Source organism: Balaenoptera ricei, chromosome 1 (assembly GCF_028023285.1).
Source record: "Balaenoptera ricei isolate mBalRic1 chromosome 1, mBalRic1.hap2, whole genome shotgun sequence".
Taxonomy (NCBI): Eukaryota; Metazoa; Chordata; class Mammalia; order Artiodactyla; family Balaenopteridae; genus Balaenoptera; species Balaenoptera ricei.
In genome coordinates, this window is record NC_082639.1 from 16419479 (window position 1) to 16432404 (window position 12926).

A 12926-nucleotide genomic window follows, 5' to 3' on the forward strand; every position below is an offset into this window, starting at 1 on the left:
GAGGCAATGAGGAGGATTCTGGACATTAGCTGGTGAGGCGCTGACTCTTCTGACTGTGGTTGGACCAGCGAAATCTCTGGAGTGGTGGAGAAACGTTCTCTCCCCGCTGACTACTGGTACCCACCGCTGGCACTGCACACCGTCCTGGAGCAGGGTGCTCCGCTGTGAGTCTGCCCAGTCCTCACAATCACCACACGAGCATCATGCCCATTTTACAGAGAAGAAAACAGAGGCCTGCAGAAATGACGGGACTTGCTAAAGTCCACACAATTGGCAGGTGGCCGGGCCAGGATATGAACCCAGATCCTTCTGTCTCTAAGGCTAAGACCCTCAGACGTGAAGGGAGCAAACGCAGAAGCAGTGGGGCAGGAAGCTGGTGGCGGAATCATCCGAAGGGGACCCCAAGGAACCTGTACCTTGATCGTCAAAAGCATGAGTCAGCTCGTGGCCCACGACGACACCGATGCCACCAAAGTTTAAGGCACTGAAGGGGAGGACACGAAGGTGAGAGTGATGCCATGTGGGGAGGGACCACTGCTTTCCCAGCCTGGAGACACAGCAGAGTCCCGCAGGGCTCCAGCCAGGCCCCTGAGCCAGTCAGAGCCTGGTGAGTCTGCTGTGCCCTGCCTGTGCCCGCTGGATGCCAAGCACTGTGCCAGGTGCTCTGTGGCACCGCACGGTCCTCTTTGGTCATCCCAAAGAGTTAGGCCTCGGTAACTAACTCTATAAATGAGCAAACGGAGGCGTGGAATGGTTCAGGCACTTTGCCCAAGGGCCACACAGTCAGCAGAGAACAGGCCTGGGATTCGGACCCAGGCCTGTGTGGATTTCATTTCCGAGACAGTGTCCTCACTCTTCCCAACTTCCCAGCTGAGACTGTTCTAGAACACTGTTAGAGGGGAATTTCCCTATATGTGGCTCCTACCCCCAAGTTCCCACCGTACAGGGGCTTCCCGGTCCCGGAGACCCCGGAGGGAAGCACGGGGAGTAAGGCTGTTGTTTCCATGGCAACATCTCCTGGCCGGTGGGACAAGCAGCTCTCAGTGAGATGGGTTTGCACGTGGGGTCAGCTGTGGGCCACAGGGCCGGGCTGGGCTGGGGGATCCACTGAGGGGTGGGGGGGGAGGAGATGGGGCGGGAGCAACAGGAGCAGCCTACTTGGGTGAAGAGCGGGTGTAGAACGGTGCCTGCAGGATTCCAGCCGGAAACACGATCTCATTCTTGGTGGGCGAGTAGTAAGCGTTCACCATGGGTGGGGTCATGCTCCACCTGCAAGCAAGACACACGGGAAAGCTCAGAGCCTGCTGGGGGAGCGCAGGTGGGGACGGCCCATCTGGAGGGTGTCAAGAGCCCTAAAAGTGTGGATTCCCCTTGACCCCAGGCCCCAGGCCACACAAGCACACAACAGTCCCTGAAACTATTAACTTTAGCCATGTGAGCAAGTGTACAGTGCAATCTTATTTTACGTTTAATTTCATTTCACTGACTATTAAAAATGTTGAGCATCTCAGGACTTCCCTGGTGGTCCAGTGGTTAAGACTCTGCGCTCCCACCGCAGGGGGCACGGGTTCGATCCCTGGTTGGGGAACTAAGATCCCCCATGCCATGCTGCGTGGTCAAAAAAAAAAAATTTAAAAAATGTTGAACATCTCAGAAAAAAAAAAGAGGACAAAATGGACCATTACATACTAAAAAGTCATTACAATCTAGGCTCAAAATGTATTTGTCAGCAGTTTTCAAAGTGTGCTCTGTGGATACCTGGCGGGATGGGAATCCCTCAATTCCCTTTCAGGGGTTCTGTGAGGTCAAACTATTTTCATAATAATGTTAAGATGTTATTTGCCTTTCCCATCGTGTTGACATTACACTGATGGTGTAAAAGCAACGCTGGGTAAAACTGCTGGAGTCCTAGCTGAGTCAGGCTGGTGGCACCAGCTGTTCAATTGGTCACCATGTTCTTCACCCAAAAAAAAAAAGTCATTTTCACTTAAGAACATCCTTGATGACGCAGCATAACTATTAACTTCATTAAATCTAGACCCTTGAGTACAAGTCTCTAAATATTATGTGTGACCAGATGGGAACCACTCATAAGCATTTCTGTTTTTTTCATGGAACACCATTTGTACTTGAGAGGATGACTGGTGTTTGACAGGCATATCCTTGAAAATGAGTAGAGTGAGCTCATCACCTCAAGGAAAACGACAGACACCATTTGTTGCCAATGATAAAAATTCAAGGTTTCCAAAAACCTGAAGTTTCAAGCAAAAATTTGAAAAACTGGTATCGGCCACCACAAATTTGACAGCTGCGCAATACTTAAAGACTTCTCTCTGGAGGTCAGCAGTGATATTACCAAATGTGGATTTTTTTTGATATTCTAAAATGAAGAAGTTACTGTTTGGAAGATATGTGAAATTCAGTGAAGCATTGTTTTCCAAATGACCAATGCATGGTGTTACAAAATCATACAGGGGTAAAAGATCCATTCAAAGTGCAAGACAGACAGATGGATTTTAGTGTAACAGAGTATGAAAAGTTTATGAATATGGTTTTGGACTCGGCGGTGCAATTAACCTTTAAGAAAGTTACACCTGTCGCGTTTTGGTATAGTATCAATGAAGGATGTGCACATGTATCAAAAAGCCTGTTAAAAGGTCCCTCCCTTTTCTAACTACATGTCTGTGTGAGGCTAGAATTTCTTTATTCCTATCTTTTCCTTTTTTTTTTGGCCACACCACATGTGGAACTTCCCCAACCAGGAATTGAACCTGTGTCCCCTGTACTGGAAGTGTGGAGTCTTAACCACTGGACCACTGGGGAAGTCCTAGAATTTCTTTATATATTTCAAAACAATATATTGTAACAGACTGAAGGCAGAAGCAGATGTGAGAATCTGGCTGTCTTCTATTAAGCCAAACATTAAAGAAATTTGCAAAAAGTAAAACAATACCTCTCTTCTCAATAAATTTTTTTAAAAATTGTTCTTTTTCATAAAATTTTCAGAAAAATCAGTATAACTCCCATAGGGTTTCCCTGGTGGTGCAGTGGTTAAGAATCTGTCTGCCAATGAAGGGGACACAGGTTCGAGCCCTGGTCCAGGAAGATCCCACATGCCACGGAGCAACTAAGCTTGTGCGCCACAACTACTGAGCCTGCGCTCTAGAGCCCGCAAGCCATAACTACTGAGCCCATGTGCCACAACAACTGAAGCCCGTGTGCCTAGAGCCCGTGCTCAGCAACAAGAGAAGCCACTGCAATGAGAAGCCTGCACACTGCAATGAAGAGTAGCCCCCGTTTACCACAACTAGAGAAAGCCCGCGTGCAGCAACGAAGATCCAACGCAGCCAAAAATAAATAAATAAAATAAATTTATTAAAAAAAAAAATATATAACTCCCATAAACAAAAAAGCTTTTGGGGGTTCAATGATTTTTTTAAGAGTGTAGAAGGGGCCCTGATGGTAGATAGTAATGAAACACTTGGCTTCCAAATGATTTTTCTGGTGGGAAGGGCCAGTGGGGAGTGGAGTGAGACAGAAAGGATATTTTCTCCAAGAGCCTAGACCATCACTATGTCTCCTCCAGTAAGTCCCACAGAGATGTATTTAGGGGTGGGTATATTAATGAGTGGGAGACTAACTTTAGATGGAAAATTTTAAGCTAAATTAAAAGACTTCAAATAAATTCACAACACTGGGGCAGTGCCTGTGCCTTATTCTGGAGATCAAAGACCGCCTTCTTGTACGTTTAGGGGGAGCCCTGGTTGAAGACAATTCAAACCCTTGTTGTCCACAAGAGGGAGCCAGAGGCAAAGAAGTTGCTTTCCCTTTTCTCTAAGATTTACCCTGCAAAATGTTTTAGGCATGGAGGGAGTTTAGTCTGAGAACTAGTACTAGGCTGATTACATCTGAGTTTTCTAGGAGGCTATTAAGCTCCTCGCATCCTATCTACAGATAATGAAGCAAAGGCTCCGAACGCTGAAGAGCTGGGCGGTGATGCCAGGTCCGCTCAACTCCGGGGAACAAGCTCCCTCTGGCAACAGGCTGGGCGCTAAGGGCACACAGACTCGGGCTGATCTCAGCTCCCGGCTTCTGAGCGGGGTAACAGCCACCCCCGCTCCTCACAGGGCCCTCATGACAGTCACATCCCGTACCCGGCTCGTGCTGAAGGAGAGCTGGGCCCCCATACCCGCCTGCAGGAGCCAGTGCCCTCCCAGCGAGGCCCGGGGACTCACTGATCTCTGTTGGGCGCTTTCCGGAGCTGGTCGGCAGTGACCCTCCATGAGAAGTTGAAAAACCGCATGGCGTTCTCGAAGTAGAGGTCTGGAACCGAGGTGTACTGGACGGGAGGGAGCAAGCCACAGGGTCAGAGCCCACTCAGGTCCCTGAACGCAAACCGTGTCTTCTAAAACCGAGGAAACTGAGACCCCACGCAGTCAGGGGACTGGTCCGCAGGGCAGAGACTAGAACGGAGGGCTCGGAGCTGCAGGCTTGGGCTCTTCCCTTGGCCCTCACCCTGCTGGGGCCTGGCCCCCTCCCCCCTCCAAGGACACACCAAGAGCTTCACCCAGGGCCGCCCAGCACCCAGCAATGTCTCAAGGCAGCAGGAAGCCCCTGCAGCCGTGCCAGGGCCTTAGGCAGGAAATATGTCCAGTGGGGTCCAGAACTTTCTGCGATGATTGACATGTTCTATGCCTATGTTGTCAGATACGGTCGACATCAGCCACATGTGGCTTCTGAGCATTTCAAATGTGGCTAGTGCAACCTTTTAACTTAATTATTTAATTTTAATTAATTTTGATTTTAATTAATTAGCCATCTGTGGCTAGTAGCTACCATGCTGGCCAGCACAGACCTCATAAATCCAGCTGGGATCTGTGAAACATCACGGGACAGGCATTACTGCACACCTTCCTCACCACTCAGCCCGGCCTTTCAGTTCTTGCCAGGTGCAAGGTTCTCCCTTAGATCTGCTCTAGAACTTTTTGGCTTTACATCAGGGCTCTGGTAAAATGCTAGGCCCTTGGGGTCATGACTCCAATCCTGTGGGGTCTGCCTGGGCTGTCTCCAGGAGCCCCTTGTCTTATATCATGATACCCTGGAGCATATAAAATTACTCTCAAGGAAAAAGGCTGCAGAATGAGTCCCATATTCTCAGAAGTAGTTTTAATGTTCTTTGGTTTTAAATATAACCATGATGAGCGGTTATTACAATTTCAAAAATGCCTGAATTCACAAATTTCAATTATAAGGTATAAAACTTTATCTTTCGGGGCAGAAGCACAATCCATTTAAAGGAGTGATTTGCCCAAAGCTCTAACCATCAGGGATGTATCAACTACGCTTGTTGCCTAAATTAAGCTTAAACGTGCATTTGGGATTTATGCTTCCTCTTTCCCATTAGCATTTCAAAGTCCGAATGAGAGGTCCAGGTTTCTCTGGGGAGGTTGGGGAGAAGCCTGGGGATAGGAGGCAACTCGGGGGGCTGGGAAGTGTATGAGGGGTTCCACTCTGTACTCCACCCCCTGATGCTGTAGGGACACCGATTCTCCCTACACCTTCTAGGATCTGTTTTCCCCCGTTATTTCCCACTCATTCAGTAGAGCTGACTGTGCTGTGCCGGTCACTGACTGCTGGCGGCTCTGGGGAGGCGGGGGTCACCGGCTGGCCCAGGAGAGGAAGGAGCAGATAACGGCTCCTTAGTTCGCGGTCCATGCCCAAACCCCACACCACATCATCTCCAGATGTCTTGACAGTCATGGTGCCTCCAGCGGCCCACCCAGACCCAGCCTCTGCCCTTTCCCAAGTGGGGCCCCACAGGCATTCAGGAATGCAAGGGGGCAGGGTGGGAGCCACTCACATCACTGAACACTTTGTCCAGCTCCTTGGGGTCCATGATAAAGTTGGGGTAGCCTATCATGTTGTAGATCGCATCCGCCTGGGCAGGAGAGACACAGAGGACAGTGAGCGCCCAGCAGTGCTCTGCGGGTGCCGGGCTCAGGGTCTGGGCCAAGGGGAAACGGCCCAGCTCCTCCCACCTCAGAGCTTTCACGTCCCTTTCTCCTGTCTAACTTCCACTTATCCTTGGGGTCTCTGCCTAAATGTCATGTCCCAAGGGAAGCCTTCCCTGGTCACCCCCCCCCCCCCCACCGCTGGGCCGCGTCTCATCCATGGTCACACCTCCCTTGCACACTTAGCACAGCTTGTTTTCCTATAGTCGTTAATCCAATCATGTGTTCAAGGCTGTCCCTCCATCGGGCTGGACTTTCCACCGCCTGAAGGCAGGACAGCAACTGTGCTGCGCTCACTGGATAAAACTAGTCCCTCCTTCATCCACCCTCATCCCTCTGCGGCTGCTGCCCTCTGTATGGGACCCCCCCCCCCCAGCACCCATCCAGCCTCACCTTTTCCTTGGCTGATTTCCGAGTGTCTTCATCCATCCACTTCAGGGTGCTCAGGCTCTCTTCAAACGCCTTCTTGATCTCCAGGATGATCTCGCTGGCCTGAGGAGACAGCAGCTGAACCAGTCAGGTTTGGGCACTGGACTTGCCTAAAGGCAGCGGGCATCCCAGGGAGAAGGATGACGCCGGGCCAGAGACTAAACTCAGATCCTGGCTCGAGGCCTAGTGCTCCAAGGTGCTGGGCTAAGGAGGGGGGCCACAGCCACGTTCCCCCAAACTCGCTCCTCTGAACACTAACATCCTGTGAGATGAGACTGGACTTCTGTAAACAGGGCTCCCTGGTCAAATACACTCAGGGCAAGCTTTGGGAACGCTGGAAAAGTCTCTTTGCTGCGGGACTTTTCAGAGCCTTTACTGGGTACCAGGCACTGCAACTCTTTTCAGAGATGCCAGAATATGTAGCTGTTCTCAGATGTACTGGACCACAGAATTCCTTTCTGATGGACCGGGCTTTAAAATCTAGAGAGGTCGGGGCTTCCCTGGTGGCGCAGTGGTTGAGAATCTGCCTGCCAATGCAGGGGACACGGGTTCGAGCCCTGGTCTGGGAAGATCCCACATGCTGCGGAGCAACTGGGCCCGTGAGCCACAACTACTGAGCCTGTGCGTCTGGAGCCTGTGCTCCACAACAAGAGAGGCCGCGATAGTGAGAGGCCCGCACACCGCGATGAAGAGTGGCCCCCACTTGCCACAACTAGAGAAAGCCCTCGCACAGAAACGAGGACCCAACACAGCCAAAAATATAAAAATAAATAAATAAATAAAGGAGTTCCTTTAAAAAAAAAAAAAAATCTAGAGAGGTCGAGTTCTGAGGAGCGGTTTCAGAAATGCTCTGCTTGGGCTGGAGATGAATGGCTGCTTTTGAGGGTCATAATGTCGAGAGCAGACTCGGAGACTGAAGACTCTAGGGCAGGAGAAGGTGGAGTCCGGGCAGCAGAAAGAGCAGAGGGACTGATGGCATCAGCCACTAACAGGCAGGTTATGGTCGGTCACGCAATAGATTTGAGTCTCAGTTTGCTAACCTCTGACTGCAAATAATATCTATGCAGTTAAAGTTAGAAATAAAAGTGGTACCAACGACGTAACAGCTACCATTTATTGAGCCCTTATTCTGTGCCAGGTGCCCTCTTGCGTGCACTATGTCATTTAGTCTCCACTGGCAGGATGGACACTCCCACTTCCACGTTCACGGAGTGAGACTATTATCCCAAGTCACCCAGCCAGGAAGAGGTAAAGCCAGGATCTGAGCTGGGGCCTGGCTGTCTCCTGGTGCTCAGCCATGAGGTTCCTCGAGGTCAGGGTGCTCTGTCAACGTTACCTCTCTGGGTCCTGCCTGCCCCTTGGAGGTGGAGATGGCTGGAATAACCTGGCCGGGCTGCGGTGAGGGTTACATGAGCCACTACAGATAAAGCGCCTGGTACCCGATCATAGTAGCTATTGCGCGTAACTCAGATTGTTCAAGGCTTTAGAAAACAGGACCTTGGAGTTAAAGCTGGAGCCCTGGCCTCGGGTAGGGAAGTTCCAGAGCAGACCAGAGCGTGGGCTGTCAGGCTTGTGAGGGGACATCGCAGGAGTGATGTCACAGCCTGTGTGCACAGGGAGACACTTACTATGTTCTTGCTGTCCTCGGCGAAGGTCGCTTTGACGAACATGGGGCCCAGGGCGAAGCCCAAGGTGTTCTCTGTGTCACTCACGCAAAACTTCCAGCGAGGAAGACAGGTCTGGAAAACATAAGTCAGAGGGGTTACTTGGCCCCCATCCTTCTTCCCAACCCCTGTCTGTCTGGGAGGTAGCACCAGCTAGGCCTGTGCTTCCGTCCAGAACTTGAGGGAGACCTTTTCTGACCCAGTGGAAGTTATTTTAGGCACTGGACCAAGAGGCCACGGGATAGCCCTAATAACCGGCATCTACTACTTCCTGCAGAGCACTTCACAGATAATGAGGGTATCCTCCGGAGCCATCAAAATGAACCTGGGAGCCTGATGAGGAAACAGATACTGAGCAAGGGGAAGCCGCTGGTCCAGAGTACCCCAGCCACCGGAACTCTCACGTGCCTGATTCCACACCCCACGCCCCTCCTGCCCTCCTGGAAGAGGATGAGGATCCTGGTGGCAGACAGCCTCGGGCAGTTAACTTTCCACCCCCCGGTGAGGCGCTAGGTTCAGCCCCACTTGCTCCCCTGCCCTGGCAGCCTTTGTGGACAGTCCGTATGACCACAAGTGGTGGCCCTGCTCACATAAACCCCTGTGCTGCAGAGGAAGCCGAGTCTTCTTAACCCTGAAGAGCAGGTGGTGGAAACCACCCAGGCTCAGGGTAGCCTGCTTCATAATAGCCATCAACTGAAAACAACCCAAATGCCCATCGACAGGCAGATGGATAAAGAAAATGTGGTATTTTTATACAACAGCACACGACTTGGAAACAAAAGGGAGGGAACAACTGAGGTACACAACATGGATGAATTTCACAGCCGTTTTGCCGAGCAAAAGAAGCCCGCACAGTGTGTGGTCCCATCTACGCCCACCTCTGGGGATGCAGGGTCGGGGGGACTGATGGGAATGGGGGGCAAGGGACCCTCCTGTGCAGAGCACGCTGGACAAACGGCTGATGGAAATGTTCTCTGTCTTGATTGGGTTGGTGGTTACAGGAGTGATTTCATTTGTCAAAACTCACTAAACTGTATACTTAATGTATACATTTTATTGTGTGTAAATTACAGCTTTTTAAAAATTTTCTTAAAGGCAAGAAGAAAGAAAGGAAGGAAGAAAAAGGCACTCCAGCCTTCTCTAAGTTCTTTTAAACTCTCCCAGCCATGTGTCCACTTGGCCGCCCCTCTCCTCCCCCCAACCCCACCCACTGCTCTTCCTCAGCTTCAAAGCCTACAGCTGGACACGGGCTGTACCTGGATCTGGCGGAGCCTGACCACACAGGAGGTCAGGACCCGGGGGATTCTATCTCCTGGGCTCTGTGGAGGCTCCAGGCTGGGACGGCTGAATCATGGACTGATTCTTATTGTCTTCTCAGGGGATTCTTCGCATAAACCCATTCATTCACGCATGCGTTCATTAATTCACACAGCCAGTGTTCTCTGAGCAGTTCTGCTGTGCCCTGACTGTGCTAGGTCTTGCCCTCAAAGGGCTCAGTTGAAATGCCCAGAACATTCAGGGGGAGAGAGACAGATGCATAAAAAGCATAACAGCATCAGCAATAGTAGTGAATGTTTATTAAGTGTTTACTGGGTGCGGGGCCCTACCCTGTAGAATCCTCGTTATTAACCCTACGAGGCAGGTACTCTCTGTGCTCCTTTCTGCAGATGAAGAACACGGTTTGGAGTATGGTAGCCTTTACAGCAGACTTTGTAGGGATTCCCTCATGTAATCCCAGACAACCCTCTGGTAAACAGGGCAGTGATTAGTTACCCCTTTTTACAGATGGGAAGACTGAGCTCCCTGATCCAATGAAGTGATTTGCCCAAGGCTGTATGGTTAGAGGAAGCATTGCAAACTCAGAGCTTCTGACCCAAAGCTCTGTGCTATTACCTCCCTACAAGGATGGACACCTGGATGCTCTATAAGGCTTTACAAATTAAAAGTGTTTTCCCAAATGGAGGCCATTCCCAAGGGTCCTGTGAGATGAGGTCAGGGATGATCCCAAACAACAGATGAGAAAACTGAGGCTCAGAGAGCCACAAGGACTACCCAAGGTCACACAGCGGGGCTGTGCTTTGAGTTGTGCAGGACGCAAGCTGGACGGACCTGGCCTGGACCCAGAAGCAGCCATGGTGGGGAGTGGGGAGGGCCAGAGAATGAGAAACAGATGGGCAGTGTCTTCCCCCCTCAGCCCCTGGGCATCTAGTGAGCCCCAGCTCAGAGCCTCCCAGGTCCAGGGTCTCCCAGCTGCCCTTGCTTCTGCCAAGGCCTTCCTGTATCCCACCAGCTCTCATCTTGCAAATCTGAAACTCTCCGCCCATTCAACAACTCCCCACTCTCCTCTCCCCACCTGCTGCCCCTGGCAACCACCAGGGAAGCTCAATTTTAACTTTTGGTTCCTGCAGAGCAGAGGCTGAGGGGTGCAGAGCTCAGGGGTACGGGCTGTGGAATCAGATGTCCTGGTTTGAGAGCCACTCCACTTACAAGCTGCATGACTGAACAAGTGCCTTCCCCTCACTGAGCCTCAGTTGCCTCATCTGTCAAATGAGATGATGACAACAGTTTCCAACACACAGAACTGTCGTAGGAGCTTGGTGAGATAATGCCTATAAAAAGTAAACATCCAATAATGATATAGTTTATTTATTATCACTAATAGTGAGTAGCCAAAAGTGCCAAAAGTTGTAGTCATCCAGACCTGGGTTTGAATTTGAGCTTGGCTGCTTCCTTGCTGGGTGACTAGGGAAACCCCTTACCTCGCTGAGCCTCAGTCTCCGCATCTGTAACCCGGGGTGGGGGTAAAGTGATGATGGAGGCGTGTGCCTCCCCACACAGAGCCGTCTCTGTAACTACCATCCCGGGTCCTGGTCAGGCCCCTCCTGTATAAAGTCTCCTGGGAGACCACGTGTTCAGGGGACAGAGTCCCTGCCTTGTCGCGTCTGTGACCCAGGCGCTCACCCAGGGCTGGTCCAAGATAGGAGCAGGTGGGGCAGGAAGGAGGGCAGGGCAGCCAGCTCTTCCCCTGGCCCTTCCCTGCAGGCCCAGCGTGGCCTTCGTGGCTGAGCAAGCCCCTCTTGCCAGGAGCAGGCATTGTTCCCAGCCTCCCTCTCCCTCAGTCCCCTTCCTGCCAGAGGCGGGTGTACAAGGGGAGGGAGAGACAGAACCTTCCCCAGGACCAACTCCGGGGCCCACATGCTGCCATTCTCCGCCAGCCCTCACCTGGCTCTGCCCACTCCCCTGGACTCTGGGAGGGGCTGCAGGAGCAGAGCCCACCTGGCGCCAGCTCTGCTCGCCCTCTGGGGTCTTGCTAGCTGCGGTGCTGGGCGTGGGCAGGGTGTGCCGGGGTAGGGGGGCTTGGCACTCCAGCCTCCACTGCTCTGTGGCTGGGGCACCTCCTAGCTGCCTGCAAGGGTCCCGGCTTGGTGTATCCCCTCAGCACGTGAGGACTGATCGGTTTCTCACAGCCCCCTCAGCAGACGTGGGGGCCTGGGGCACAGACCCCATCTCAGTGTCTCCATACTGGGCTCAGAGTCTGGCACATGGTGGCAGGGCGTCAGTGAACACGCACTAGCTGGCCGTGTGAAGGACACAATGACCTCCACTTCCTTGGGGAGGTGGAAGTAGCTAGAGGGCAGGGGTCACAGTGGGGCATTTAAAGCTGGTGAAGGGACTTCCCTGGTGGTCCAGTGGTTAGGACTCCGGGCTCCAAGTGCAGGGGGCCCGGGTTTGATCCCTGGTCGGGGAACTAGATCCCACATGCGTGCCGCAACCAAGAAGCCCACATGCCACAACTAAAAAAAAGATCCCGCATGCCTCAACGAAGATCCCGTGTGCCTCAACTAAGACCCGGCGCAGCCAAATAAAGATAAATAAATAAATAAACACTAAAAGATAAAATAAAATAAAATAAAGCTGGTGGAGACCACCTGGTCTGGGGCTTGGGAGGATAATAATATCAGTGGACACTCGTGTCATACTTACCATGAGTCAGGGGCTGCTCCAAGGGTTTTACATTTATGGTGAAGAAGTAGTATTATTGGGGGGGTCCCTGTGTGAGAGGGGGCTGATGATCATACCCACCTTGCAGGGATGTGACAGTCACATGAGTTATACAAGGAAAGCCTTATCACCATCACCATCACCATCGAGAAGGAGTCGAAGGGAAAGACCAGAGGCCGCCTTTTGCTGTAAGTTAGCTAAATCACTGAAAGTCCTCTTTACACTTGAAGACGGTGTAATCACCTCTTCCTGGAAACTTCTGCCCACCCCTGGCTGGCCTGGATCCCCTCCTGTGCGTCCAGGGACACCTTGGTGGGTCCCTTCAGTGGCCCTCTTCATCCTCTGCCTGTCATCTACCTCCCTCGCGAGTTCTAGGGCCTGGCGCACAGCAGGTGCTCACCTTCTTGGTCCCGTACATGACTTCCATGAACTTCTCGTCGGCGTCCTGAAAGCGCTGATCGAGGAAGGAGCTTGTCTTCCGCACCAGGTTCCAGATCATGTAGTTGTTCAGCAGGCTGGGGCAAGAGGATGACAGACAGGCTCAGAAGTGCCCCAGGCTGGATGCACAGGAGCATTCCCCCCACTGGCCTCTAGGGGGCGCTCATGGAGATGCACCCTGGATGCTGTGTGGTACTGGGCTGAAGAAGGGAAGGAGGGGCCATTTCCAATGCTTGGGGAAGACCCAGCCAGAAGGCCAAAGATGGGAAAGGGGGGCTAAGAATCGGAGGGGCAGGAAAGGAAGCTCTGGCCAGCTGGGCCAAGGTCTCCATGAATGAGAGCTCTCACTGCCCCCACCTCCAGGGCACAGAGAACCATCTGT

The 12926-nt window shown here is 52.1% G+C and overlaps 1 protein-coding gene across 3 annotated transcripts in view; it reads right to left on the minus strand.

Annotated features, from left to right (window-relative positions):
• The window catches only part of ECE1 (endothelin converting enzyme 1), a 126708-nt gene that overhangs the window by 6413 nt on the left and 107369 nt on the right, over nt 1-12926 (minus strand). For all 3 annotated transcript variants that reach the window (XM_059915446.1, XM_059915454.1, XM_059915437.1), the window contains exons 10-16: nt 12507-12621; nt 8069-8179; nt 6405-6503; nt 5861-5938; nt 4236-4339; nt 1159-1269; nt 417-484 (exon numbers count right to left, since the gene is read on the minus strand). In XM_059915446.1, coding sequence (XP_059771429.1) covers nt 417-484; nt 1159-1269; nt 4236-4339; nt 5861-5938; nt 6405-6503; nt 8069-8179; nt 12507-12621 — 686 coding nt within the window. The remainder of the gene's footprint in view (nt 1-416; nt 485-1158; nt 1270-4235; nt 4340-5860; nt 5939-6404; nt 6504-8068; nt 8180-12506; nt 12622-12926) is intronic.